The 13,929-nt window shown below is 40.7% G+C and overlaps 1 protein-coding gene across 5 annotated transcripts in view; it reads left to right on the top strand.

Annotated features, from left to right (window-relative positions):
* Positions 1-13,929, top strand: part of ZNF248 (zinc finger protein 248) — a 27,487-nt gene extending 13,558 nt beyond the window's left edge. For all 5 annotated transcript variants that reach the window (XM_038533775.1, XM_038533773.1, XM_038533771.1 and 2 more), the window contains one exon: positions 9,280-13,929. In XM_038533775.1, the coding sequence (XP_038389703.1) occupies positions 9,280-10,778 (1,499 nt within the window). In that variant the 3' untranslated portion in view covers positions 10,779-13,929. The remainder of the gene's footprint in view (positions 1-9,279) is intronic.

Below are 13,929 nucleotides of genomic sequence, written 5' to 3'. Positions count from 1 at the left end.
TTTTTCTCCTTTCCCCTTTATTCCCTTTCACTATTTTTTATATTCCCCAAATGAATGAGAACATATAATGTTTGTCCTTCTCCGATTGACTTATTTCACTCAGCATAATACCCTCCAGTTCCATCCACATGGAAGCAAATGGTGGGTATCTGTCGTTTCTAGTGGCTGAGTAATATTCCATTGTATACATAAACCACATCTTCTTTATCCATTCATCTTTCGATGGACACCGAGGCTCCTTCCACAGTTTGGCTATTGTGGACATTGCTGCTATAAACATCAGGGTACAGGTGTCCCGGCGTTTCACTGCATCTGTATCTTTGGGGTAAATCCCCAGCAGTGCAATTGCTGGGTCGTAGGGCAGATCTATTTTTAACTCTTGGAGGAACCTCCACACAGTTTTCCAGAGTGGCTGCACCAGTTCACATTCCCACCAACAGTGCAACAGGGTTCCCCTTCCTCCACATCCTTCCAGCATTTGTGGTTTCCTGCCTTGTAAATTTTCCCCATTCTCACTGGTGTGAGGTGGTATCTCATTGCAGTTTTGAGTTGTATTTCCCTGATGGCAAGTGATGCAGAGCATTTTCTCATGTGCATGTTGGCCATGTCGATGTCTTCCTCTGTGAGATTTCTCTTCATGTCTTTTGCCCATTTCATGATTGGATTGTTTGTTTCTTTGATGTTGAGTTTAAGAAGTTCTTTATAGATCTTGGATACTAGCCCTTTGTCTGATAGGTAACTTGCAAATATCTTCTCCCATTCTGTAGGTTGTCTTTTAGTTTTGTTGACTGTTTCTTTTGCTGTGCAGAAGCTTTCTATCTTGGTTAAGTTCCGATAGTTCATTTTTCCTTTTGTTTCCCTTACGTTCATGGATGTATCTAGCAAGAAGTTACCATGGCCAAGTTCAGCAAGGGTGTTGCCTGTGTTCTCCTCTAGGATTTTGATGGAATCTTGTCTCACATTTAGATCTTTCATCCATATTGAGTTTATCTTTGTGTATGGTGTAAGAGAATGTTCCAGTTTCATTCTTCTACATGTGGATGTCCAATTTTCCCAGCACCATTTATTGAAGATACTGTTTTTTTTCCAGTGGATAGTCTTTCCTGCTTTGTTGAATATTAGTTGACCATAGAGTTGAGGGCCCATTTCTGTTTTTTTCTGTTCTGTTTCATTGATCTATGTGTCTGTTTTTGTGCTAGTACCACACTGTCTTGATGATCACAGCTTTGTAGGACAACTTGAAATCCGGCATTGTGATGCCCCCAGCTCTGGTTTTCTTTTTCAATATTCCCCTGGCTATTCGAGGTCTTTCCTGATTCTACACAAATCTTTTTTAATCTTTTTTTTAAATTTTTATTTATTTATGATAGTCACAGAGAGAGAGAGAGAGAGAGAGGCAGAGACACAGGCAGAGGGAGAAGCAGGCTCCATGCACCGGGACCCCGACGTGGGACTCGATCCCGGGTCTCCAGGATCGCACCCTGGGCCAAAGGCAGGCGCCAAACCGCTGCACCACCCAGGGATCCCTGATTCCACACAAATCTTAAGATTATTTGTTCCAACTCTCTGAAGAAAGTCCATGGTATTTTGATAGGGATTGCATTGAACGTGTAAATTGCCCTGGGTAGCATTGACATTTTCACAATATTCATTCTTCCAATCCATGAGCATGGAATATTTTTCCATCACTTTGTGTCTTCCTCAATTTCTTTCAGAAATGTTCTGTAGATGTTAGGGTATAGATCCTTTACCTCTTTGGTTAGATTTATTCCTAGGTATGCTGTATTTTGTCAAATGCTTTCTCTGCATCTATTGAGAGGATCATATGGTTCTTGTTTTTTCTCTTGCTGATATGATGAATCACATTGATTGCTTTATGAGTGTTGAACCAGCCTTGCATCCTGGGGATAAATCCCACTTGGTCATGGTGAATAATCTTCTTAATGTGTTGTTAGATCCTATTGGCTAGTATCTTGTTGAGAATTTTTGCATCCATGTTCATCAGGGATATTGGTCTATAATTCTCCTTTTTGGTGGGGTCTTTTTCTGGTTTTGGAATTAAGGTGATACTGGCTCATAGAATGAGTTTGGAAGTATTCCATCTCTTTCTATCTTTCCGAACAGCTTTAGTAGAATAGGTATGGTTTCTTCTTTAAACGTTTGATAAAATTCCCCTGGGAAGCCATCTGGCCCTGGACTTCTGTGTCTTGGGAGGTTTTTGATGACTGCTTCAATTTCCTCCCTGGTTATTGGCCTGTTCAGGTTTTCTATTTCTTCCTGTTCCAGTTTTGGTACTTTGTGGCTTTCCAGGAATGCGTCCATTTCTTCTAGATTGCCTAATTTATTGGTGTATAGCTGCTCATAATATATTTTTTAAAATCGTTTGTGTTTCCTTGGTGTTGGTGGTGATCTCTTCTTTCTCATTCATGATTTTATTAATTTGAGTCTTTTCTCTCTTCTTTTTAATAAGGGTGGCTAATGGTTTATCTATCTTATTAATTCTTTCAAAGAACCAACTCCTTGTTTTGTTAATCTGTTCCACAGTTCTTCTGGTCTCTGTTTCATTGAGTTCTGCTCGAATCTTTATTAACTTTTTTCTTCTGCTGGGTGTAGGATCTATTTGCTGTTTTTTTCTCCAGCTCCTTTAGGTGCAAGGTTAGCTTTTGTATTTGAGTTCTTTCTAGTTTTTGGATGGATGCTTGTATTGCAATGTATTTCCCTCTCAGGACTGCTTTTGCTGTATCTCAAAGATTTTGAACGGTTGTATCTTCATTCTCATTAGTTTCCATGAATCTTTTTAATTCTTCTCTAATTTCCTGGTTGACCCTTTCATCTTTCAGCAGGATGGTCCTTGACCTCCATGTGTTTGAAATCCTTCCAGAGTTGTTCTTGTGATTTAGTTCTAATTTCAAAGCATTATGGTCTGAAAATATGCAGGGGACAATCCCAATCCTTTGGTTTTTGGTTAAGACCTGATTTGTGACCCAGTATGTGGTCTATTCTGGAGAATGTTCCATGTGCACTTGAGAAGAATGTGTATTCAGTTGAGTTTGGATATAAAGTTCTGTAAATATCTGTGAAATCCATCTGGTCCAGTGTATCATTTAAAGCCCTTGTTTCTTTGGAGATTTTGTGCTTAGAAAACCTGTCGATTGTAGAAAGCACTACATTCAGGTCACCAAGTATATGTATATTATTATCTAAGTATGTCTTAACTTTGGTTATTAATTGATTGATATATTTGGCAGCTCCCACATTCGGGGCATAAATATTGATGATTGCTAAGTCCTCTTGTTGGATAGATCCTTTAAGTATGATATAGTGTCCGTCTTCATCTCTTACTACAGTCTTTGGGATAAACTTTTGTTTATCTGGTATAAGGATGGCTACCCCTGCTTTCTTTTGAGGACCATTTGAATGGTAAATGGTTCTCCAACCTTTTATTTTCAGGCTGTAGGTGCCCTTCTGCTTAAAATGAGTCTTGTAGACAGCAAATAGATTGGTCTTGCTTTTTTATCCAGTCTGAAACCCTGCACCTTTTGATGGGGTCATTAACCCCATTCATGTTCAGAGTTACTATTGAAAGATATGTATTTGTGTTATCATGATACCTATTCCGTCCCTGTTTTTGTGGATTGTTCCCCTGGACTTCCTCTATTACAGAATCCCCCTTAGTATTTCTTGCAAAGCTGGCTTCGTGGTCACATATTCTTTCAGTTTCTCCCTATCTTGGAAGCTTTTTATCTCTCCTCCTATTCTGAATGAGAGCCTTGCTGGATAGAGTATTCTTAGCTGCATGTTCTTCTCATTAGGACTGAATATATCCTGCCAGCCTTTTCTGGCCTTCCTGGGCTCTGTGGAGAGAGGTCTGCTGTTAACCTAATACTTCTCCCCATAATGTTTAGGGATTTCTTGTCTCTTGCTGCTTTAAGGATCTTCTCTTTATCTTTGGAATTTGCAAGTTTCACTATTAAATGTCGAGGTGTTGAGCGGTTTTTATTGATTTTAGGGGGGATCTCTTTGTTTCCTGGATCTGAATGCCTGTTTCCCTCCCCAAATTAGGGAAGTTCTCAGCTATGATTTGTTCAAATACATATTCTGGCCCTCTGGCCCTTTCGGCGCCCTCGGGAACCCCAATTAAACGTAGAGTTTTCCTTCTGAGGCTGTCATTTATTTCCCTTAACCTATCCTCAAGATCTTTTAATTGTTTTTCTCTTTTTTCCTCAGTTTCCCTTCTTGCCATCAACTTGTCTTCTATGTCACTCATCCTTCTACCTCATTAACCCTCATCGTTAGGACCTCTAGTTTGGATTGCATCTTGGGATCCCTGGGTGGCGCAGCAGTTTAGCGCCTGCCTTTGGCCCAGGGCGTGATCCTGGAGACCCGGGATCGAGTCCCACGTTGGGCTCCCGGTGCATGGAGCCTGCTTCTCCCTCTGCCTATGTCTCTGCCTCTCTCTCTCTCTCTCTCTGTGTGTGTGACTATCATAAATAAATAAAAACTAAAAAAATAAAATATGGATTGCATCTCATTTAATTGATTTTTAATATGGCCTGATTTGATTTGATCTAAATTCTGCAGTCATGAAGTCTCTTGAATCCTTTTTTCTAGAGCCACCAGTAGCTTTAAAATAGTGCTTCTGAATTGGCTTTCTGACATTGAATTGTAATCCTAATTTTGTAACTCTGTGGGAGAGAGGATTGTTTCTGATTCTTTCTTTTGAGGTTATTTTTCCTTCTAGTCATTTTGCTCAGTGCAGAGTGGCCAAAAACAAGTTTACCGGGAAAAGGAGAAAAAGAGAAGAGAAAAAAGAAAAGAGAAAAAAAAGAAAGAAAAAAAGAAAAGAAAAAAATGGGGGGAAGCAAACAAAACAAAAAACAAGGGGGAGTATCGTCTGATTCTATATACTGTAAATCCCTCGACTTCCCCTGGAACTTTCCAGTGCTGCTTGGTCAACAACTTGCTTTTCCCCTGTCCGTGTAGCTGGTCTTCTGGGGGGAGGGGCTTGCTGTTCTGATTCTCACATGTGAGCCCCTGGGGGAGCTGCTCAGCCCCCTGCCTGGTGCATGGCTCAGTGGGATTTGTTTATCCTGTTTATCCTGTGAGGCCACTGTGAGGCTCAGTGGGAGTTGTTTATCCTGTGAGGACCCAGGAGGAACAATAACAGTGGCGGTAGCCAGCTCTCCAGCGCTAGAGTCAGCTCGTGGAGTAACTACAGCAGCTCCCAGTCCGCAGGGTCTGGATGCTCCGGGGGCGGGGCCCTGATCTGCTCAGCTCAGGCCGCCCAGCGGCAGGAGTGTCCCGGCCATCCTCTGCACTGCTGGCCTCTGCCTGTCCCAAGGGGAGTGCCAGATCCTGGGCTGTGTCCCCCGGCGCCTCGGGCTCCAAGGCCTGCGCTGCTGGAATCCTGCCCCCGGGCCGCACAGCCCCCTCCACGCGGAGCCGCTTCCAAGCTGCTCCCAGCCCAGCTGGGAGCGCGCTGCTGCCCTTAGGGAGCTCGGCCCCGGGGTGTGTGGCGCGCTCTCCCCCCCGGGTCAGAGGTGCAGGTCCTCTGTTAGTGCCCCTGGGAGCCTGAGGGCATCCCCGTCCCTCCTGGGATCCTGCTCCAACTCCCTGCAATCGCCTTTCCGTCTGGGAAGATTGGTGAAGCCCCTGATTCTCCTGGACGGGCCTTTCCTGTCCTGGGGGCACTCGCCCCTCGGACTTAGCCTGGCTCTTCGCGGGGCCCCTCCCCCTTGGATGCTTTTTCTTTTTCTTTTTTTTTTTTTTTTTTCCGTCTTCCTACCTTGATAGAAGCACGAACTCTTCTCACTGTAGCATTCCAGCTGGTCTCTCTTTAAATCTCAGGCAGAATTTGTAGGTTTTCAGGATGATTTGAAAGTTATCTAGGTAATTTGATGTGGACAGGTGACTTGGGGACCCTACTCTTCCACCATCTTGCCCCCTCCTCCAGAAATTTCTTTTTTTAGTCTTAGACCTTTGAAAGTGACTAAGGACAGTTGGCCCAGATCCCTCCATTACCTTAATCACACTTCTCCACGTGTCACTTCCCCTCATAAATGCTTTCTTTTGTCCTGTGATAGGGTGATTTACCAATACCCATAACGCAGACTCAGCTTCACCTTAGTTTTTCTGGTTAGTTTGTCTTAAAATTGTTCACCTTCCCTTAGACACCTTTTATTAGCTGGTATGTATTTATTCATACTTGCAGTAGTCATTTAACAAACATGTGATGGGCACTCACTACGACCCAGTTTTAGGTAATAAAAAGAATAACGTTCCTTTTATCATGGAACATGTATTACAGTGAGGAACAAGCAGCATATATGTTTGTGTGTGTGTGTGTATACATGTGAGTGTGTATATACAGTGTTTTGATGGTAAGCACTGTGGAGAGAGTTAAAGCAGTGGAGAATGATGGCATTTGCCAGTGGGCAAGGGAGTCAAAGAAAACCCGTTTGATGAGGTCTGCAGGAGAGATGAGACCCTAGTAAAGTGTAAGTGTGAGTGGTTCCAGACAGATGCCAGACTTCTTAGCTGTGTTCTTAGAGCGTTTGAAGAATGGCAAGGGGGGCATTGTAGCTGGTGAGTAGGTGTTGGTGAGATTAATAGATGATGTCATAAAAAGTAGTATGGATCATGGTAATTTTATTTTGAGTGATGTGAGAAATCCTTGTTTTTTTGAGTAAATGCAAGTCAGATTAAATCATCAGATTTGAGATATATATATATATATACACACACACACACATACATACACATATATATATACACATACATACATATTGTAGTAAACATAGTGTGGTGGTTAGGTGGTGCTTAGGCATGAGCAAGGAAGGAATACCATTTAGTAGAGTATTTTATACTCCAGAGGAGAGAGGATAGTGGCTTAGGCGATGTAGGAGTGGTAGTTTTGTACATATATGTTGGGGATGAGGCCAGCAAGATTTTCTGTAGGATTGATAGTGTGGAAGGGAGACAGGAATCCAGCATGACTCAACTGATTTGTCTCAAGCAACTGGGTAAATCAGGGTGCCATTTATAGAGAGGAAATTTAGAGAGATTATAGGGGAATTAGGACATACTTAAACTTGGGCACAAGAAGCTGGAGAGAACCACTAGAACTCAGTCTGTGTGTTGAATAAGATGTTGGTTCTCTGTGAGTATGGTGCACATGGCTGAGGCCAGAGCTAGAAGTGCCTGTGTGAGAGGCGTCATCTATGGGTGGTAGAAAAGGCACCAGGCTAGGTGAGAGCTTCTAGTGCAGGGGTTGGTGGCCTTTTTTTTTTTTTTTTTTTTTTTTTTAAGATTTTATTTAATAAGAGACACACAGAGAGAGAGGCAGAGACACAGGCAGAGGGAGAGGCAGAGACACAGGCAGAGGGAGAAACAGGCTTCATCCTGGGAGCCTGACGTGAGACTTGATCCCGGGTCTCCGAGATCACGCCCTGGGCCGAAGGTGGCGCTAAACCTCTGAGCCACCGGGCTGCTCTTGGTGGACTTTTATGTAAAGACCATAGCCCATATTTTAGGTTTGGTGGGTCACGTGTGATCTGGGTGGTGGTGGCTGCTGCTATTGCTCTTCTTCTGGTTCTCCTTTTCCCTCTCCTCCCCTCTTTCTTTTTTCTTCCTCACTCCTTCCCACTGCGTCTTTTATCTTCCCCTCTAAAAATGTAAAAAACACTCATAGTTGAAGGACCCTTCCTCAGCAGTCATAGTTTGAAGACTCCTTTTTAGAGAGTGGTTGTTTGCATGTAAGATTAGTGGTCCTGGAATTCTACTTTGACAAGGCGTGAAAATCCATTCAACCTCATCATGAGAGGAGCTTGCAGAGGAATAGTCTGAGTGAGGTGACAACTGAAGCCTGGTTTCCCAGGAATCCATCCAATAAGGAACATCCTACCGTCCTCGTATGACTAACCCTAAATGGCAGCCTCCAGGGTCAGCACGCTAAACCTGTTATTCCCTATTACTAGTCTCATCCTCGTGGGGTTGCATGCCTTTCAAAACCAACTTCCATATCTTTCTGTTTTCTCACTTCTCACTGATCCCACTCAAAACCAGAACTGTATGTTCCCTCATCCCTAGCTTGATCTAATTCCTAACTGATTTTTATTTTGTTACCTATATTACCAGTTTATCTTTCACTAGCCTGACAGAGTTGCTACTTATTAAGAACTAAAATTAAAGTCTCCTTTCATTGACTGTTAAATTGTGGTCCTCTTGTTCTATCTGTCTTGCTTCTTTTTTGTCTGCTCTCCAGAATTTACACTAGACCCCATACTGTCTTGTATCTTAAATTTCACTTATAAATGCTTTCTCTTCTATCTACAACTTTCATTCTTGTTTACTTTGCTTTTCAGATACTTAAATTAATATCATACACGTAAAGTGTTTTAACAGTGCATGGTACATAGTAATGGCTTCTCAGCATGCATACTAGGGAGGATCCTACCATAGTAGCCAAGCTGTGAGAAGATAAGGACATGAACTGTGATCTGCCTCTGAATATTTCCTCTGCTGTGTTTCTCAGTCTATTTGTAGTTTATTTTTTGTTTGAAAAAAATCTCTTTTTGAATTTATTTAGTTCTCTGAGTTTCCTGCTTCCTGAGTGGATGTCTCTCAGAAAATCTCTGATCCCTACTCATTGTGTTGAGTTTATTTTATTTTCTCTAGCCTGCCCCTTATAGCCTTTTTTAAAATGGTGATTTCTTATAAAATAAGTTAAAAGAAAAACTAGATTCTGGGTTATAGGACTTCTTGATTGAACCCAAGGATGTTTTGGTGCACAGAATAGAAGCATGTGCTTCAGCAGGAATCCTTCCCTAGAAATCTTTACATGAAGGGATAAGGACTGAACTGTTCTGTCTCCCGCAAACATAGTTCTTCCTCTGTAAGCCTTGTCCACTAGTCTCTACCATCGCTTTATTCAGTGTGCAGTGTCTCTTTTGGGCTTACCCCATTCTGAGTTTCCCTGAATCAGCCACTCCCACCTCCCTGTACTTTGAATTTTCACCCTTTTATGTCCAGTTTTTAAGGTTTTATATTTAAAATGTTACATATCATCACCAGTTTCCTTTCCTTGTTTCTACTGCAGCATGTATTTATTTTCCATTGAACCAGGAGGATAAAGGAAACGTATGCTTGGATTTAGTTTACACCAGAAAACTGAGCCTAAAACAAAAGAATCAACTACATGAAAGGGTCATTTGTGTGAGTTCAGTCCCATTAGAAAGTGTACTAGGATTCATAAAATGTGGTTATTTTTCTCATTTCTAGAAGACTGGAAAGTTGCTGACCTGATAGAGAGCAGCCAGAACAATGAAGACGAACATTTTTGGCAACTTGCTTTCACCGCCAACAAAACAGTAAATATAGATAGTGGTGATAGAGTCAGGAAAGCTTTCAATCTGGGCACAGATTCTGTTCCTTCAAGAAATTTTCCATATAAGATATGTGACTCGTGTGAAATGAGTTTGAAAAATATTTCAGGCTTAATTATCAGTAGGAAGAACTATTCTGGAAAGAAGCCTGATGAGTTTAATGTCTATGAGAAATTGCTCCTGGATATTAGGCATGAGAAAACTTCTCCTGGGGGGAAATCTTATAAATACAATCAGAAAAGGAATGTGCTCAATCATAGCCACAATCTCAATCAGCCAATTTTTGACCAGCCTTCTGAATATAATGAAAATGGACAAGCCTTCCATGAGGAAGCGGCCTTTTTTACAAACAAGAAAATACAGATTGGAGAGACGCTCTGTAAATATAATGCATGTGGAAGAACCCTCATCCACAGTTTAGAACTCAGTTTATCTCAGACTACTCATTTAGAGATGGAGCCATATGAATGCAATATTTGTGGGAAGTCCTTTTATACAGATTTAAGATTGGGACATCAGAGAACTCTTACAGGGGAGACTCCTTATGAATACAATGAATATGGGCAAACCTTATGTGATAACTCAACTTTCATTATCCATCAAGAAACCTATGCAAGAAAGATTCCCCATGAATATAAAGTAGATCATAAAACATGGGAAAAATCAGCCCTCTTTAAACATCAGATAGTACACATGGGCAAAAAACCTTACGAGCACAATGAAAATGGAAATAACTTCAACAAAAAGTCACATCTCACCCAACTTCGAAGAGCTCACTCAGGTGAAAAAACTTTTGAATGTGGTGAATGTGGGAAAACATTCTGGGAGAAGTCAAACCTCACCCAGCATCAAAGAACACACACAGGAGAGAAACCCTATGAATGTACTGAATGTGGGAAATCCTTTTGTCAGAAACCACACCTTACCAACCATCAGCGAACACATACAGGAGAAAAACCCTATGAATGTAAGCAGTGTGGAAAAACATTCTGTGTAAAGTCAAATCTTACAGAACATCAGAGAACGCATACAGGGGAGAAACCGTATGAATGTAATACATGTAGGAAATCCTTCTGCCACAGGTCAGCCCTAACTGTCCATCAGAGAACACACACAGGAGAGAAACCCTTTATGTGTAATGAATGTGGGAAGTCCTTCTGTGTGAAGTCAAACCTCATCGTACATCAAAGAACTCACACAGGGGAGAAACCCTATAAGTGTAACGAGTGTGGGAAAACCTTTTGTGAAAAATCTGCTCTCACTAAACATCAGAGAACTCACACAGGGGAGAAACCCTATGAGTGTGATGGATGTGGGAAAACATTCAGTCAGAGGTCAGTACTCACAAAACATCAGAGAATTCACACAAGGGTGAAGGCTCTTTCCACATCCTGATGCCCAGAAGCCTTCACCCACCCATTCAAATTCTTACACCATTTCTAAAAACAAGATGAATGAAGCCCAAAGAATGTCTTACATTACTAGAAAGTGATGTCTTGTTGTACTTCAAGTAATTAATACTGGAATAAAACGTTACTGATATTTTGAATATGTGAAAGTGCTCAAGAAAAACTGAAACTTTTCATCAAAAAAAAAAAAAAAAAGAAACTTTTCATCAGAAAATTTATATTGAGGGGAAATTTATTCACTTAAAGAATGTTGTAGAAATCTTTGTCTAGGATTTATGTCGTGTCATATTCCAGATGTGATACCAAATTTTATTGTAAATATAGTGGATGGTGTTCATTCATACCTATATTTACAGTGGGATCTGAAGTTTAAAAAAAGTTGAATCACAATAGCGTGAAGAGTCCTGATGTTTGCAGGCCTGATATAGTAATAGTAATATAGCAGAAATTGGAGGTATGCTTGATTTGTATACTTGTGAAGAGAAAACATCCTTACTTAAATAAGTGTTATGGTCTATATTAATATCTCCCACACTAAACACCACCAGTGTCTTTATAGGTTGATATAATTATATATGTATATATATGTATATGTAAATCTATTTATACACACATACCCCCACGTATGCAGTGGTGTGTTGGAATAAGCTCATGCTGGCTTGCAACTGCTGAAAGTTAAATTTTCAGGAATTTTGTGAGCCAGTTCTTAAACAGTCATTATTTAAAAATTAAGTTATATTAAAACCAAGGGTAGTAAATACTCAGCACTCATCATTTCCTAATTATTTTATAACATTTTGCTCTTATCTTTGTTCTGTGGGTCACCTATATTATCAAATGGCATGGTAAAAATACCATATTACATGCTACTGTACATCTCTTCCCACCTCTGCACTCAGTGTTGTCCTGTGAGTAGGTCGGCTTTAGTGGGAGGACTTAGGCCCTGGACATTGGCAAACTCTACAAACCAGGGTTTTAATTTCCTCAGAGAACCTGTTGTCAAATACTTACCAGCACACCACTGTGTGTGTGTGTGTGTGTGTGTGTGTGTATGAAAATATATCTGGAAAATTTGAACAAACTACATACCCCCCTTTCCCATTTCCTGACATAAATAAATGGTTATGGCCATTATTGCTGAACTGCCTCTTCAGTGAAGAACCCCAAATTTGTTTTTGTGAGTTTTTTTTTTTTTTTTTGACTACCTCTGCATCAGTCTTAATTGTAAATACTACTTGAGTCTCTTTATAGTTTGGCCAGTATATGTTCTCTTAAAACCACATCACCAACCTTCCCTCTGATGTTGCTAGCATATATGAATTAGTATGGCCGTTGTTACTAATCCACTACTTCCCTAAAGAAGCCACTGAGGGTTTTTAGCTGCCTCTGGGTCAGTCCATAGTTATGTGCTGTTAATAACCGTGATATTTATGTGAGTTTTGCAAAGGTTAACATCATTTATGAACAGGAATACTCACTGCACAGCACAAATAAAATTTCTGGTATTTCTAGAATGCTACTTTCTTACTCTTGATATTTCATTATTGTATCTATTTAGGCATGATATGTTGTATGTGACCCAGGAACTATGTATTTGTATTTAAAATAATAGGGTGTCATATACTGTCTCTGCCTCCTTTGTCCTACTGTTTCCTGCACCTCCTTGGAACACACTGATCATCAGTTCCAAGAGACACTGCCCACCTAGCACCCATACTCTTATTTTTTACTTGCTGGGCTCTGTTTTGTCTCTCCATTCTTCCCCCAGATGATTTAGGAGTAAATTCAGATTAATCTAAGTTAATCGTGGAGATACTAGTCTAATGATTCTGTTGAAGTGTTTGGGAAATATTCTGTGATTCTTCTGGGAAAGACCTCAGTGATAAACTATTGTTGTGACATGAGAAGACACAAGGGGAGATTGTCTCTCTTATGCTGGACTTTTTCTTTTTTTTTTAAATTCTTTTTATTTTTTTTTTTTAAGATTTTATTTATTCATGAGAGACACAGAGAGAAAGGCAGAGACACAGGCAGAGAGAGGAGAAGCAGGCTCCATGCAGGGAGCCCGACGTGGGACTCTATCCCAGGACTCCAGGATCATGCCCTGAGCCAAAGGCAGACTCTCAACCACTGAGCCACCCAGATGTCCCTGGACTTTTTCATATTTGTATGTTATATACCAAATTATAGCTGGTGACCTTGAAGGGCAATAGCCTGAAGATAGCAGTAGATAAAATGGGACAAGCCTGGCTCAGAGGGGATGTCATTGAGCCACATAACTGCATCTGGGCCTGTTCTCTGCTAGGACTTCATATTACTGTGGTAATAATGGTTGCTTTTTTATACTTAGGGCTGTCTGTTACTTCTAGATGAAGGCCTTCCAATAGATGAGTATTTAGGTTCTAAGTGTTTATGTTCTATACAGTGATTTGGAGGAAGAATGATTTCTTTTGACAAGGTAATACAAAGATAACTATTTGTATCAGCCCTGCTTCTAATGAAAAACAGAATTCTACCCCAACTAAGAGGATTGTGCACAGTAGACTTACTACAGTGATGTGGGCCAGAAACAAGGGATGCTCAAGCACCTAGAGACTAGCATTACCCAGAAGCCATGAGCATTCTAAGTTATAAAGGGGCAAAGGATGGAAACAAGTGTCACCAGAGCCCAATAAGAGCTGCTCTCATGGAGGAGAGACTATCTCCTAGGAGATCTTTTCCCTACCAGAATCATGGCCCTGAACTACTGATGCCTCCCTTTGAAGAATCTAACCAGATGTTATTTCCAGAGTAGCCCAGGTGGATACAGAAAGTGGAGAGAAGGTCTGGGTGCAGTCGATGGATAATAAGCAGCACAGTGTTTGTTTTCTGTAAATTCCTATGTAAAGTCTCAGTATTAGAAATAAACTTATTCTGCTAGTTGAAAGTGAAGTCTTTTTACTTCATTGTGCTTTTGTATCGTCACAAGTAAATTCCTTTTGAAATTGAGCACTGTGGCAGGTATGTCTGTTGACATGCATGAAGCAGATATTATGTTAAATTATATTATTCATATATCCCTCTGTGGTGTTTCTTGTTAAATGTGTTGTGAGGTAAGCAGTTCTGTATTCTTCCAAATAAATAGCCATTTGTCCCTG

This window comes from Canis lupus, chromosome 4 (assembly GCF_011100685.1).
Source record: "Canis lupus familiaris isolate Mischka breed German Shepherd chromosome 4, alternate assembly UU_Cfam_GSD_1.0, whole genome shotgun sequence".
NCBI classification, from domain to species: Eukaryota; Metazoa; Chordata; class Mammalia; order Carnivora; family Canidae; genus Canis; species Canis lupus.
Note: the sequence above shows the minus strand (reverse complement) of the source record. Positions and strands in the feature narration are given on the sequence as shown.